This window comes from Phocoena phocoena, chromosome 12 (assembly GCF_963924675.1).
Source record: "Phocoena phocoena chromosome 12, mPhoPho1.1, whole genome shotgun sequence".
Lineage (NCBI taxonomy): Eukaryota > Metazoa > Chordata > Mammalia > Artiodactyla > Phocoenidae > Phocoena > Phocoena phocoena.
The window spans coordinates 38,215,146-38,232,038 of record NC_089230.1 but is presented as its reverse complement, the minus strand read 5'-3'; the positions used below and the strand labels follow the sequence as shown (position 1 = coordinate 38,232,038).

The 16,893-nt window shown below is 34.0% G+C and overlaps 1 protein-coding gene across 1 annotated transcript in view; it reads right to left on the bottom strand.

Annotated features, from left to right (window-relative positions):
* The window catches only part of TRDN (triadin), a 372,809-nt gene that overhangs the window by 80,923 nt on the left and 274,993 nt on the right, over positions 1–16,893 (bottom strand). Inside the window, exon 22 of the mRNA XM_065888711.1 lies at positions 2,878–2,928. Within this exon, the coding sequence (XP_065744783.1) occupies positions 2,878–2,928 (51 nt within the window). The remainder of the gene's footprint in view (positions 1–2,877; positions 2,929–16,893) is intronic.

Sequence of the window (16,893 nt, the reverse complement as noted above, 5' to 3'; positions counted from 1 at the left end):
ATATACATACATACATGCATGTATATAATCTAATATATACATTTCCGTGTAATAATTCTGATTTTCGAAATGTAGCATTGCTTCAGTATGGGTCCTAATATATACATGCAGGTGGAGTCTATAAGAGACCAGCAAAGGTAGGCAATCTTTAAGTTGCTCCAGTGAAATAAGAGGCTATGTAGCAAGTGGAATTGCTGCATTCTGATTCTGCCACAGTTCAGCAGCAAGTTTCAATAATCCTCTCCAGAAACAATAACACTGCAAGGTTAAAGTCACTGAAATTTTATAGGTAATACTACAATTTTTTCTTTGATTTTTGTATATAATGAAAATTATATTCAGAAAATAAAGGAAAAGTGACAATATAATTCTTCTAAAATTGTACCCAACTTGTATATAACAAAGAGATTTGAGGGCATTAACACAGCTTGAATAAAAAAAGAGGTTCATTTTAAATAGTTCCAAATCAATAATGATATGTAGTAGACCTTTATATACATGATTTTCTAGTGACTGTGGAGACATCTTGCAAATAGTAGAGAATTTAACGTTGAGGAAAAAGTGTTCCCTAGGAAATTGCCTGCAATTGTACATTAATAACAACAATAACAACAACAGTAATAGAAATTACAGAAGCCTACTCAGTAAAGTGGTCAGTGTGGATATGAATTCTCCCAGATACGGACTTCCCTGATGGCGCAGTGGTTAAGAATCTGTCTGCCAGTGCAGGGGACACGGGTTTGATCCCTGGTCTGGGAAGTTCCCACATGCCACAGAGCAACTAAGCCTGTGCTCCACAACTACGGAGCCTGTGCTCTAGAGCCCGCGAGCCACAACTACTGAGCCCATGTGCCAAAAAATAAATAAATTCTCCCAGATAATGTTTTCTGGGACAGATGTTTACAAGTACCATTTCCAATTAGTTTAGGCTTCAGCACAAGTGAAGTCTTTAAGTAGTAGTTTAAACTTTTGATAATCATCATTGCCTGAAAGGTCATTTTAGAGGTAAGACCCAAATTTCTGTTGAGTTGTTTTCATAGTGGACAATAATATATGGTTCAAGTACTCCTGTGAAATAAGTGCTCACCAAAATAAGTATATTTCATACTGCATTGGAAGGAGGGAAGGTTTAGATTTTGCATGTATATATGGATTTTCCTGGTAGTGTGTTTCAATAATACCTTTAGTTCTCACACAAACAAGGAAAATGTTTTTGTTAATTGTCAGATAAAATGAGAATGGAGGTGAGAAGGAGTCTTTCTCAAAGAACAAGTAATCACTGGTGAAAAAATGGACTGAGCTCCTCTGTGGGAATTAAGGAAAGTCACCCCAATAGTAAAAGGACTAAGACTATTTTCCACATCGCATATCCAGTGCGTCTATAGATTTTCTAACTTACGTAATGAGCTCTGCACTCAAAGCAAAGGTGCTTTGAAGAATACAAACACAGGGCTTCCCTGGTGGCGCAGTGGTTGGGAGTCTGCCTGCCGATGCAGGGGACATGGGTTCGTGCCCCGGTCTGGGAGGATTCCACATGCCGCGGAGCGGCTGGGCCCATGAGCCACGGCCGCTGAGCCTGCGCATCCGGAGCCTGTGCTCCGCAATGGGAGAGGCCATAACAGTGAGAGGCCCGTGTACCGCAAAAATAAAATAAAATAAAATAAAAATAAAAATACAAGGGCCCTATTTTAAGGAGCAAGCAGTATCTGTGTTAAAATGAAATAAATGGGTGTTAAAATCCAACAGACTTGACTTCGATTCTTGCCTTTGCCTCTTACCCATAGTGTGACACTGAGTAATTTAAATTACATGTACCTCAGCTTCCTCCTTTACTGAAATGGTGATATCAAGCACAACTTGCAGAAACAAAATATATAAAGTAGATTGCAATGTGTCTGGCAAAGAGCAGATGCCCTGCTTCTGTGCTTCTCCCAAACAATCCTCACACCTTTGTCTGGCTAACTCTTCATGCATCATACTTGAATTTAATATAACTCTTCAGGAAAGCCTTCTCTGATTCCCCAGACTTGATTAGGAAGTCGATAGAGATGGCTTGATGCTTTATGTGGACATTATTCTTAGAACGAGGCCTGGGATTTGAATGGTACTTAAATAAGAATACCATGCTCTTTCATAGCAGTAAGGAACCTGATAAGACAAAAGCAGAGAGAGCATGACTAGGAGTCTTTGAAGACAGCAGAATTCAGAACTCCAATTCCCAAGTCTTCCTCTCTATTCCTAGCTTTGCCATCTTTGTTTTGCCAATGATTAGCAAGTGTTTGGAATGATTATGCACTAAATATATAGTCAATGAAGGACAGAAAGGAGAGAACCAGAGGGCATGGAAGCAAACCCTTCCTATACTCTTTATTTTCCTTCTAATCTTTTTTTATCCCTTCCATTCTTTTTATTTTTATTATTATTTTTTTTTGTGGTACACGGGCCTCTCACTGTTGCGGCCTCTCCTGTTGCGGGGCACAGCCTCCGGACACGCAGGCTCAGCGGCCATGGCTCACGGGCCTAGCTGCTCCGAGGCATGTGGGATCTTCCCGGACCGGGGCACGAACCCGTGTCCCCTGCATCGGCAGGCGGACTCTCAACCACTGCGCCACCAGGGAAGCCCCCCTTCCATTCTTTTTAAAAAATCATTTTTCTGTGTTTTTCTTTCAGAAATTATAATCAGAGCACTTTAAGTCACAATGAACTGAAGGAAAGTATTTAACAGACAGGTAAATAAATAAAAGTTTTCAAATGTATGAGGGTGTCCTGTGCAATTCTGACCCACAAACCTGCAAAGAAGATGACTAATGTACTGTGGACACATTCAGATATTTTTGCTAATAAATTTCTTGTGTTATGTTAACTTGACTCTATTACCTTTATCCTTCAGAACTGAAGACGTCTTTCCAGATTTTTCTTTTCTAATTTCTGCAAGAAGAATCATAGGGAGGAAAGGTTACCAGGAATAATGGAGAAAAAATGGCAAGTTCTTTATGTGTTATATTTACTGAGGCTTAAAGAACCAGAGGGGCTCTGCTTTGGTATTCAAGATACAGGTGTCTACTGGGATAAATTGCTTGTAACATATTGAACTAAATATATGGAAGACAGAAAATAAGTCCTGAAATTATTACAAGGGGCAGACTATGGTAGATACAAGAATGTACAAATAAAATACTATGGGCTTTGGAAAAAGAAGGTATGATTAAGAGTTATAGCTAACATTGTCTACTTACTATGTGTCACAGGGAATGTTCTCTACTGTTTAGTCATTCAACGTTCACAATAACCCTATAAGGTTGGTAGGTCTTGTTATTATTGCTACTTTTCACATAAGGGGATTAAATAACTTTCCCAAGGTCATGTAGCCCTTAAACGGGAAATCTGGGATTTGAACTAATGTCTCTCTGAACTCAAACACAAAGATATTGGCTCTGGTAGCTCAATGATGGAATCAGGAAAGGCTTTGGCAGGTGGTACTGAAGAAGAGCTTGAAAGCTGGAAAGGAATTAGACCGAAAGAAATGAAGCTGAAAAGACATTTTAGGACAGAAGAGAGAATGGGGAGGCATGGGCTGGACAGTCTATCAGTTTGGGTGTGTGAGTCACTTGTAACCAAAAGAATACAGTAGAAGTGTTGCTGCGTGACTTCCTAGGCTAAATCAGGAAAAACCATGTAGTTTCTATCTGCTTCTCTAGCTCTGGGGGAAGCCGGCTGCCATGTAAGTACTCCAACTGACACCGCCAGGTTGGCAAGACCACATATAGGCAATCCAGTCGGCAGCCACAGCTGAGCTCCCAGCCAACAGCTAGCATCAACTACCAGCCATCTAAGTGAGCCATCTTGGACATCCAGAAGTCAGTTACTTTAGATGTCTGCAGCCCAAGCCGACATCTGATTGTAATCACATGGGGTATCCAAGTGAAAAACTGCTCAGCTGATCCCTCCTGAACTCCTGCTTCTCTAAATCATGAGCAAAGTAAAATCAGCTGTTGTTTTATATCACTAAGTTTTGAAGTGGTCTGTAAGCAGAAACAGCACATGAAACAGCTAATAAACAACAAAACATTGTACCATGCACAATATAAGTTCTCCAGTAGAGCTATATAGATAACAGAGAAATGATTAAATCTACTTTTAAAACTGGGGAAGGTTTTTACTGCATTTGGGTTTAGGTTCCTCAGCTGACTAGAATTTCACTGGTCAGGAAATAACAATTTAACAATATATCAGGGTGCAGGATGTAAGTCAGGTTTTTTTAAAAGCTGAGGATCATACAAAAAACGAACTCCTGGAGTTCTTACTTGGTTCACAGAAGGTTAATTTACCACCAGTTGACATATGGAATATAGGTAACACAGTTCTTTGGAGGAAGACATTACCTTTGGTTTGAATAAATTGTGCTTCATGTGTCAACAAGATACCCAAAAAGGAAATGTCTTGCAAACAGTTGGAAATATGGGCGAAGTACATATTACATGCAAGTGTTGCAGAAGCAAATCAGCTTGAAGTCTCACTTACAAATGGAAGCTATCAATACAACCAGTAACATGATTTTTTTAAGTGCCCCAAACAAATCTTATTTGCTTTGATCACGTAAACTTGATTTAGTGAATAAACTAAGTATACAAGGGCAAAATAAATCAGAAAGTTAAAAATTGTTTTCTTAATAACATATGAAATTAAAAGAAAAACTGATGTCCTGTGTTACTTTTTACCTGCATGTTTTAAATCCAATCTCATATAATTTGCCTATATTGATATATATTCATATATTGGTAATATAAATTTTATCAATTTTGCTATTGCCAGATGTTTAAAAATGAATACCACACACAAAGTGTGAACAAAAGAGCTATAAATAGCAAGCTAAATTTTAAATAATTTACTAGATAAAAACTATTCATTTAAAGAGAAAAATATTCAATTTCAATAAATCCAGGTTTTTTTTAAAAGTTAAGAACCTGAATATCTAACCAATAAAAAGAAATAGAAAATAGCATTTACTTTTGCTTCTAACATTATCCTCTAAAAGATAAAATGTATATATAATAATAGTGTTTCCTTCTACAAGGTTTTTGTAAAAGACCTATGAAACAGACAAAATAAAAAACCGAAATAATGGAAAATCTTGTAGCAAAAGAAATCAGCACTGGAGTTCCTCCTCAGCACATAAATATTTCGAACCCCAAAAACAATGTGGTTAAAGGAAAGGGTATTGATTAATAATATCTTTGATCTAACTATTAGTTATTACTCATTGCTCTGAATGATCAAATTCAATATCAATTTATTATTAGAGACATTAGGATATTAAAAAAAATATTTCTGTTGAAGTGTTTTGGCTTGATGTCAATGTCAAGTGTAGCTAGATTGTAAAAAAGAAACTGAAATTGGAAGGTGTAAAAGATCCTAACCGAATCATCAGGCAGCCCAGATTTCCTGGCTGTGTGAAGAATCAAACTCAAAATTCTTAACCTTTCTTTTCCAGCTAGCTCTACTGAAGTGTTCAAAAGTATCACTTCAAAAACTGTGGTTCTCTCCTCTTTCTGAAGATATATAATTTGCCTGCTGATTTGAGATATTGTTTCATGAGCATAATGAATAAGATCAAAGTATCAATTTTTTTTGGATTTTTCTTCTGATGGAAAGAGTAGTTTTAAAGAACCATATGGAGAGCTTTATCCGTAAGTTCAATGACAGATAATTCCTCAGATCATGACTATTAATGTACATCACACAGCACCAAAAATGTCAAAATTGTTTCATAACATCTCTGTTGCATCCTAAAGTGATATTACCTTGTTCCTAGAGTGGTTCAATTGTGATTAGTTGCATGATTTTTAAATATTTAATATGTGAATGCCCTACATGCATCTGTCATTGTTTCATGTTCATTTGGACATAATTTTGACAATCAGGGATATTTTAGAAAAGGTATTTTGTAGCATTTTTGTATCTTTTTCAAACTCCAAAATATGTTTCATAAATAAATAGAGAAAAGAATTTTCAAGTAGTCTAAATGGTTTAGCATTCTATGTTTATAATCCCCATGAGAAAAAATAAAATATTTTGATGTTTTATGCAATACTAACTTTGAATGCTCCTGAAAAGATGTTGTCAGGGTTTACTTTTACTCAGGACATTGTCCATTAACTTTGTAATTAAGTATGACTTGGTCGGGATGCCATTTTTAACTTCCTTTTTGCCTTAGTGATGCATTTAATCATTTCCTGGTCTATAGACTAAATAACTTGGCCCACATATTTTTAACATTTTAAAATATTTTTCTCTAAAAATCTGTTTAAAAATTCTCAATTTAAAACTCCAATTCAATTATATTTATATGTTGGTGTCTTTTTTTAAAAAAACTTGGAACTTCATTGTATTTCTTAGTCTTTATTTTTTAATTTAAAAAAAGAATATAATTTTGCAACCTGTCTTATCCTCTAACAGGACATTCTAATTAAAGAGTACAATATAAAATTTCTTTGAATGACATCTTAACAGTGTTGTTAGTACTTGAAGACTATGGTAAGGTATTTCTCAAGAAACTGTAAATAAGGGAATTCAGAATGTTCTCTGAAAGTTAAGCTAATAATCAATACAGAATGTGGAGAGTTGTGGAGTTCTGAAAGCACCAATTATATAATACTATATAACACTTTGTATCTGCATCTCTGAGAAGCTTCCTTCAATTACTCAAGCACTGTGTTATTCTAGGCAAGCTGGGCTGTGTTAACATGTTAAAACTGTGACATGGAGCATGGCATAGGAATTCAAAACAACTAACAGATATAGAACTTGTCTAATGTGTATCTTGCAATCACCACGGAGATGGAAGTCTTGTCATTCCTGTATTTACATAAAATAATGAAGTGTTGTTTTGTATGGTTAGACACTTTTACATAAAATCTTGCTATGAATGGGATGTTTGTTTCACCCTGATATTCATATGTTAAAGACTAATACCCAATGTGATGGTATTTGGAGGGGGGCCTTTAGGAGGTGATTATGTCATGAGGGTGGAGCTTCATGAATGGGATTAGTGCCCTTATAAGAAGAGACATGAGAAAGATGATCTGTCTTTCTCTCTCCCTCCCTCTCTGCACCATAGCAGGATATAGTAATAAGACATCTGTTTGCAAACCAGGAAGAGCCCCCTCACCAGGAACCAAACTGGCTGGCACCTGATTTGGACATCCTAGCCTCCAGAAATGTGAGAAATACATTTCTGTTATTTAAACCACCTAGTCTATAATATTTTGTTATAGCAGCCAGAGCTGACTGAGACAGATCTCTAACTCCTCACCCATTCCAGGAGGTAGACATTATCTAGATTTTATAGATACGATAATAGGATCTAAGAGAGGTAAATAACTTGTCTAATGTCATGACTACTAAATAAATAGCAGTAGGAAATTTGAACCTGGACCATCAAAATTAAAGTTAGAGCTAAACTACTACAGTAAGTGCTGGGAGCACAATGGATTATAAAGTTGATAGCACCACAGATTACTTCTAGAAGTGAAGAGTGAGCATATTTGCGTCACCACTTCACAGCAATGTTCTTCATAACTGCCAGTCTGCCATAGTTTTCCAAATTCTTTTCCAGAAGCAGGGACCATGTCATCTGGCACATACTAGGAAGTCAGTAACTATTCATTGAATAAATTAATAAATTTGCCAAATTTGTGCTGATCACATTTTATGAGAAAACTTAACTATTAAATCTTTACACAAAGGCCTAATAATCATATAATTGCCTTTCATGGTTAGTTATTTCCCAATTTTGCAGTCCCAACCTGGCTAAGGTATCAAAGTAAAATGAAATCTTCGGTATTTGACAATTTTCATGGATAAAAATGAAAAATGATATATATTTCAACCTAACTTCACATAGCATTTTGCTTTTTTTTTTTTTTTTTGTGGTACGCGGGCCTCTCACTGTTGTGGCCTCTCCCGTTGCGGAGCACAGGCTCCGGACGCGCATGCCCAGCGGCCATGGCTCACGGGCCCAGCCACTACGCGGCATGTGGGATCTTCCCGGACCGGGGCACGAACCCGTGTCCCCTGCATCGGCAGGCGGACTCTCAACCACTGCGCCACCAGGGAAGCCCGCATTTTGCTTTCTTTACCTAAGAAATTTTGGATGGTGAATTTCCAGTGTTTAATAATCTCACACACCTGTATTTATATACTTAATTTTCAATTAATTTTTGTAAAAATCCCAAATCATCTCTTCATTTTAAATGTAACATATTCTTCTATTTTCTATGACCATCATAATATTGTATATATTCTATATTGTCTTTTGAAATTCTTTTCTCAATTAGAAATCTTTTTCTACAAACACATTTATGTGCGATCTGAGAAATTTATCACTATAGTCTGTGTTCAAGCATGAAACATTTTATGAGAGGATGTATATAGAAAACAAATCTAATTGAATATAAGAAGAATATTAACTTAAAAATTATTAATAAAATAAAAAATAAATAGGATTTTGAAATAAATCTTTCTGTTATTCATAGTATGGAATATCATAGTATTTTGAAATTTACTTAGTGGATTAATTCTTTAAGATTTCCATACCATTTTTTTAAATTAATGAACTATAATAATTTTTAGAGTAGATTAAGGTTTATAGTAAATTGAATGGAAAGTTCAGAGGGTTCCCACATATGTCCTCCCCTAATACACCCCACCTTCTCCATCATCAAATCCCTAATTAATGTTGTATGTCTGTTACAGTTGATGAACCAATATCGATACATCATTATCAACCAAAATCCAGTTTACATTAGGGTTCATTCTTAGTTTTGTTCATTCCGTGGATTTTGACAAACGTATAATGACATACATATACCATTATAGTAGGATATAAAATAGCTTCACTGCCCTAAGAATTCCCTGTGCACTACCTATTCATTCCTCCCTCCCCCCAAACCCCTGGCTACCACTGAACTTTTTACTATCTCCATAGTTTTGCCTTTTCCAGAGAGTCATGTAGTTGGAGTTATATAATATGTAAACTTTTCAGATTGGCTTCTTTCACTTAGAAATAGAAATTAATGTTCCTCAACGGCTTGATAGCTCATGCCTTTTTATCACTGGAGAAAATTCTTTTGTATGGACATACCAGAATTTATTTATCCATTCATCTATTAAAGAAATATTTGTTGGTTCCAAGTTTAGCAACCATGATTAAAGCTGGAATATTTGTGTACATTAGTTTTCAACTCATGTGGGTAAATACCAGAGTATGACTGCAGGATCGTATGATAAGAGTATATTTAGTTTCATAAGAAACCACTAAACAATCTTCCAAAGTGGCTGTACCATTTTGCATTCCCTCCAGCAAAGCATGAGAGTTCTTGTTTCTCCACGTCCTCCCCAACATTTGATGTTTCAGTGTTTTGGATTTGAGCCATTCTAATAGGTGTGTAGTGGTATCTCACTGTTTTAATTTGCAATTTCCTAATGATGTATGACGTTGAGCATTTTTTCATATGCTTATTTCCCACTTGTATATCTTCTTTGGTGAGGTATCTGTTCAGACCTTTGGCCAATTTTTAAAATGATTTGTTCATTTTCCTATTGTTGAGTTTTAAGAGTTCTTTGTGTATTTTGGATAACAGTCTTTTATCAGATATGTATTTTACAAATATTTTCTCTTATTCTGTGTTGTCTTTAAATATTCTTGACAGTATATTTTGCAGAAGTTTTTAATTTTAAAAGAGCCCAACATATCAACTTTACATTTAAGGGTTGTGTCTTTGGTGTTGTATCTAAAAAGTAATCTCCAAACCAAAGATAAACTAGATTTTCTCTTATGTTTTCTTCTAGGAGTTTTATAGTTTTATGTTTTACATTTAGGTCTATGATCCACTTTGAATTAATATTTTGAAAAGGATGTAGGATTTGCATTAGATTCTTTTTTCTTTTTGCTTGTGAGTGTCCTAATACCACTTGCTGAGAAGACTATCCTTTCTCCATTGAATTGCTTTTGCTCCTTTGTCAAAGATCAGTTGACTGTATTTTTGTGGATCTATTTCTGGGCTCTTCATTTTGTTCCATTGATCTATTTGTTGATTCTTTCACCAACATCACAGTGTGATGACTAACATAGCTTTATAATAAGTCTTGGGTGTCAGTCCTCAGACTTTGTTCTTCTCCTTTAATGTTGTCTTGGCTATTCTGGGCCTTTTATTTTTCCGTATAAACTTTAGGATCAGTTTGTTGATATTCATAATATCTGTTTGTCAATATCCATTGGAATTTTTATCATGATTGCATTGAATCTACAGATACCTTTGTAAAGAACTTACATCTTAACAATTTTGAGTCTGTCTACCCATGAATATAGAATAGATTATTCTTAGATTTATATCTAAGTCTTTCCATTTTTGGCACTAATGTAAATGGTCTTGCATTTTTTATTTTGTTCATTCCAATTTTTCATTGCTGGTACATAGGAGAATTGACTTTTGCAGATTAACCTTGTGTCCTGCAACCTTCCTATAATCACTGATTAGTTCTATGAGATTTTTATTGATTCTTTAGAATTTTCTAAATAGATGATCATATCATTCAAGACAGTTTTATTTCTTTCTTCCCAACTGGTATGTCTTTTCTTTCCTTTTCTTGTCTTACTTCATTAACTAGTACTTCCAGTACAATGTTGAATAAGTGTGCTGAGAGGGGACATCCTTGCCTTGTTTTTTATCTTAGTGGGAAATTTTCTAGTGCCTCATCATTAAGTATGATGTTAGCAGTAGGTTTTATTGCAGATGTTCTTTATCAAGTTGAGGAAGTTTCTCTCTGTTCCTAGTTTGCTGAGAGTTTTTATCATACGTGGATGTTGGATTTTGTCAAATGATTTTCTGTATCTATTGAGATGATTTTGTTTCTTGTTTATCTGGTTGATGTAATGAATTACGTCAATTTATTTTCAAATGTTAAACCAGTTTTGCTTACCTAGAATGAATCTTACTTGGTCATGGTATATAATTCTTTATATACACTATTTAATTTGATTTACTAATATATTAGACTTCAATGAAATTTTTTGAAATCTTTAACAGCACTTTAAACTTTGTGATGGATATGTGCATATAAAAGAAAGTTGAGGTCTGAGACTCTCAAAAAGGCTTTGGTTAGAGTAAAAGCAAAAGCTAGTGCCATTTTAACAAACTAGAAACTGTCCTTCCTACAGTGCTTAGCAGTGTGACAAAGTGATCCCCCTGCAGAACAAGAACCCCAGGTCTATTTAAGTTTCTTCACTTGGGAGCAATATGTTAGAAGAAGAATACATTTTTTTTTGTATTTTGAAAAGGTAAACTTGATTCATTCAATAAATATTTATTCAATGTCTCTTTTGGGCTCAAGAGCTGAGAAAAAAAAAGAAAAGATGGTTTCATGGAGTTCAGTCTATGCTGAAAGGCATCCACATAGACAGATTAAGTACAATTATAGAGACACATACACAGGGCTCTGAGCTCATAGCAGAAGGACTGACAAACTACCTGATGCAATAAGGAAAGACCTCACAGAGGTACTGGCATCTGTGATCAATCCTGAAACTGGATATAACATTTGCCATCAAAGAAGAATTGGAAGGACATCTCCAACATAAGGAACAACATAAGGAAAAATGGAGTGTGAAAGTTCATGTGGCTGCCTCACTGGATGTACAAAGTCAGGGAGAAGTATGTGAGCCAAGGCTGGAAAGTCACAGTGAGGGATGGTGATAAAGAAACCAGCAGTACCTTGCTAGAGAATTTGAATTTATATCCTTCCAATGATTAGGAGTCTTTAAGGATACTTAGTCCAAACATTTTTTTCAGTCATTGTGTCAATGAAATTAAACTTCTGCTCTTAAGAGAATATTATATATACTGAACTGACTGACAATACTTAGAAGGTCATTGTTATTTTGTTTGGAAATATGCCAAAACTGAAACCATAATTCAACCAGTTTGTTATCCACATTCTCCTGTCTCCTGAGACAATATCTTCTTCTGTTTCATTTTTTATAAATTCTTTTGTACATGTGTGTCATGGGCATAATTTCTGCATCCTGTGTTCCATTATTAGTGATCCTTGTAGCTAAATTAATATTTAGAGAACCTTCATGTCATTTCATTGGATATTCAATAGTGTGCTTTGCTCCAGCAATGTACTTTTTGAAACTTAAGTATAATTTAAGTGTATATATTGAAATTCAAGTGAAGTAAATACTTCAAATATTAGAATTCTATTTAGTAGATTTATATAATACTTAGAAATATTTTCATTTTAGAATCTGAACCTGACATTTCTGTTTATACTTTGGTACAGATTGTACTTGCAATCAGAAAAGTAAGTTTATTCTTCAGCATTTGGGTCAAAGTTGGAAACGTCTCAGGCAAGGGAGACATTTCTTACAAATGAGAATTAGACAATATTAGGACTGGAAAGTTCTGTAGAGAATGCTTAGTAAAATAATCTTGGTTTACAAAAAGAGATTTACGAAAAAAGTAAATACCCTAATGTCACAGAATAAATTACTGGAAGAGATAGACCAAGCCTTAAGTTTTATTTTCAGATAACTGTACTATATTATTCAAGCAGATTAATATTTCTAATCATTATTAGTTTTTATCAGTTATTTCTTTTCAAGGACCAGCAATACAAGTGCTAACTCCAAGCTAAGAATTGTTGACCATGATTTTTATTGCCAAGACTTTTAACGAGACTATAGATGCTTTTTATGAGTTATCTGACCTAGTATCTCTCTTTCTTATATAAAAATCAAGTGAAATAAAACCCAAAATTTGCAAGTCAAAATGATGAAGAAATTTTCTAACTTATATTTTGTCATTTCATAATTCCAAAGGAGTATCTGAATTGAATTTTCAGGTTTTAAGAATTGCTTTTTATTTAGCATATAATACATCATCATTCTATGAAAAACTGGGACAGTAATAATCAATAAGGTGCAAGTAAATTTTATGTAGAATGATGAAAAATTTTTACATGTTTATTCCTGAAATTATTTGACCTATAATGTGTATTTTAATTTACAATTAGAAGAAAGTAACAATGCATTTTTATGTAGGGCTAATGATTTAAGATAATCTGCAATTTGATTTTTAGAGACTGTAGCTTAAACTCCATTAATTTGTTCCAGGATATGACATGGCAATTGATTTTAAGCAATTTTATTCAAGATAGTGTGTATTGTAGTCCAACTCTTTTTTTTTCCCTAAATAGGCCTTTAGCAGAAAATCAATTTATAAATGAAAGAAAAAAGTCAGTAAAAAAGGGATAAAAAAATTCTCCCAAAACAAACTTTGTTCTGGCCACTTAGCTTTGTAACAGAGCAGCTTATAATATACTTTCTATTAAAAATTCCTAAGGTAAAAAAGAGAATAAACCCATATGTGGTTTCAGAATAAAAGCAGGAGTGAAAGTAAATATTAATAGAAAAAAGAGACATAATTAGCAGTTTAATGTCCTTGAACTTGCAAGGAGGTGTTTTCTTGGTGTATTATATGGTAAACACTACAATGCATTTCCGCAGTCTTTTATATAATCTAGCGTAGAGTGTCAAAGGAACAAACAAAAGTCAATTTTTCTCTCTGGAGAACAAAATTGTAATCTTCAAATATCTATACTGAGTAATTAAAATAGTTTTTACTTGCCAAATCCTGGTTTTGGTGATCAAAATTCTCTATGAGGAAAAATAAGGTTTGTAAGAGTTTTCATTATAAAGAGGATGAAAATGGTCTTTCGCAGATTTAAGGATTTCTTAAAGAACCATCAATCTAATATTAAGATGTAGACAATGATCAAAAATACACTTTATCTGAAGTGCATTGTCATTAAATTCAGAAATCATATGACAACTTTTCTTCATATTTACAATTTGGGCTTTAGGAAATGGTTTATAACTGCATTCCATTAGTTTACATAAAGATTGTTGTTACATCAAGACAAAGTTTTAGAATTATAAGATAGATAAAGCAAGAGGACATGCATGATGTAAAAAGTCTGTTGCTTTTAAGAACCTAAAAGATGGATACAATTGCCATTAAGAAATTACTTTGATGAATCATGGAAGGGATAGAATATAAACAGAGTAGGAGTGACACACTACCCCTATGTAAATTGTGTGTTCTGGCAACGTCAGGTAACTTAATTTAGCTCATCTAACAGCCAGTTCCTCTGACTCTGGAGTTAAAAAGGTAACCTGGTGGTAAAAGTAGTGACCCCAGTATGAAATGCAGGGGGAGGTTCCTGGGGTAATGTTATAGTTTTACTGTTCTTCTCCATGAAATGGCCACAGTCTCTAAGGAAAGGAAAGAAAAAGATAGGCACAGAGGTCACATTAAGCAGAGGAGTGGTTCAGTTTCATGATAACTGAAAAGCAGAATTATGCATGACGGAAACTGGAATGTGGGCATTACAATTATCTCTCTGTGTGACTTGTGCTTGCCTATAGTATATCCTGCATAAAATAAGAGTGATCAAGTTACACATTAGTTTATTAGAGAAAATGGATCATTAATACAAGAACCATTAATTTCTGAGGGAAAGGTACAGCGTGAATGCATCTTTTAGCATTGCCTCCAAATCTTGCCAACCTCACTGGCACACATTGCTCCTTTACCGGGCTGAAATTCTCTTTAGCATTCAATGACATTCCTACCAATAAATGAATCACATGAACCAAATGTTGCATGGCAGGAGGTGGTACCCTGTAGGAGATCAATGCAACAATACGAACTTTTTGAGTGTGTTGTGAATCAGCTGTGATAGGTAGGATTTATACCTGTCTATTTATTAAAGTGATGAAAGGAATGGGGAGGAACATGGTGAAAAAGAAGGGACTAGAAAGAAATTTCCATACATGAGATCATATGATTATGAGAACATTCTAAAAGTATTAAATGAAATAAAAGTAAGAAGTAGTAGTGAAATGTGTTATGTGAGCAAGTGAGATAGTGGAAAATTGCAAAAAGTTCTCTTGAAAATATATAAAATATGTAAGCAAGCAGAGTACACTCATTTTTACAAGCGTTGCATGAGCTCTGTATGTAGACCATCTTCTCTCCAAAGCCCACTTGATACTCCTCACACCCATTCCCAGCGCCTAGTCTGTTGTGGGCGCTCAATAAATATTAAACAACCAGAGCACAAACTATTGTCAAAAGTTTGGAATTCACAGGAATCAATACTATTGTTATTATACTTTAACATTTATTGAGGGTCAACAGCATGACTTAGTCCACATGTGCAAATAGGTTATTTTATAGTCACATATTAAGCAAATAATTAAATACAATATGTATCGACTACACCTTCAGTTTTACTACATTGATCTTAAATGTAAAATTGTTTCTCTCTTTTTTTATAGTGTTGACACATCATGAAGTATAAACATTGATTATTTAAATAAATACGTTTCTCTCAGAGAAATCATTACTCTTAGATATTATTAATATTCACTTGAAAGTATGGGATCAATCTAGAGTAAATACACATCGCAGATTCTAAACAGACGAGTACATGTACAAAGAAGAATCTGAAAAGTGTCTGAGGACAATGACAAACACACAAACCATGTAATATCAGTTGGGTTTCACTTGTTGTGACAATTTAAAACACTAATACAGTTATGTAGGGTACCATTGTTTACAAAATAGCAACAAAGGCAAAGAAAAACAGAAAGTCTTCAAGTGGACACAAATTACGGCACTTATGAATTTAAAAAGATTTCTAAATTTAAAGCAAAATATAAGTTTATTACAGGAAATGAACTGCATTTGATACATTTATGATCCATATGCTCCAATTTTACCCTTAATAAAATGATTACTAATTGTGTTCAAATTTATTCTTGGTGGTTAATAGGTACTCAAATTCTATTTAATCATTTTTCATGAATATTTTTGTCATGTTTGTACTTAAGTGGATTTTGAAGTGATTTTTAATTGTTAAGAGGATGGAAGACTATAACTAATGCTTCTGTAATGAAATTTTCAGTTTAATTTTGGGATACTAAAATATCCAAGTTTATAAAGTGTGTTTTCCCTTAACATTTGAGTCTTAGAATCCTAGAAATAGAAGTCTTTCTAGACCAGCCTTCTCCTATAGCAGGAAGAGCCTTTATATTCTGATATAAGGGACATACTACTTAAAAACTTTGTTGAACATAAATTTTTTTATGATTCAAAGGAATAGAAGATCATCTAATTCAGTTCTATAATGTAAAACCAAGAAAAGTGAGGATAAGCCCTTACGTTTCTATAGTTAGACATACATTGGCCTAATTGGGCAATTATTAAATTTTCTCTCATTTTAAGATTTTTTTAAATTTACAATATAGAAGGTGCAATTGCTACATTTAATTTATTCGATGTCTTTACCCATATGATGGTTCACCACATGCTGTTTTGTTATGTAAGAGTACCATCTACAAAGATCATAATAATGATATAATTAATGAATAATGCATATTTAATTATTAATTTGCTCTACTTTTTTACTTTAAAATGAGAGTAGTTAGATGATTTAATCACTTATCCTGGTTTCTGAAATATCTGGCAATCTTTGCTATCCAAAATCACATTTGATTTACTAAAATATCTTAATTGTACAGTACTTAGAGGCACAGATCATCGATATCTGGATCACCTAGTATTCTTTTCTTCAACAATTCCTCTATGTTTTCATTCAATCCACAAGTATTTTTTGAACACTTCCTACATGCCAGCACTGTTACAGGCCCTTAGAACAAACTCTTAAAGAAAGCTTTAAGTAATATCATGCACAGGTGTGAATGAAAGAAAAAGAAAGATGATATGCAAATGATTTGATTTATTACTATTTTCTTCACCTTTTCAT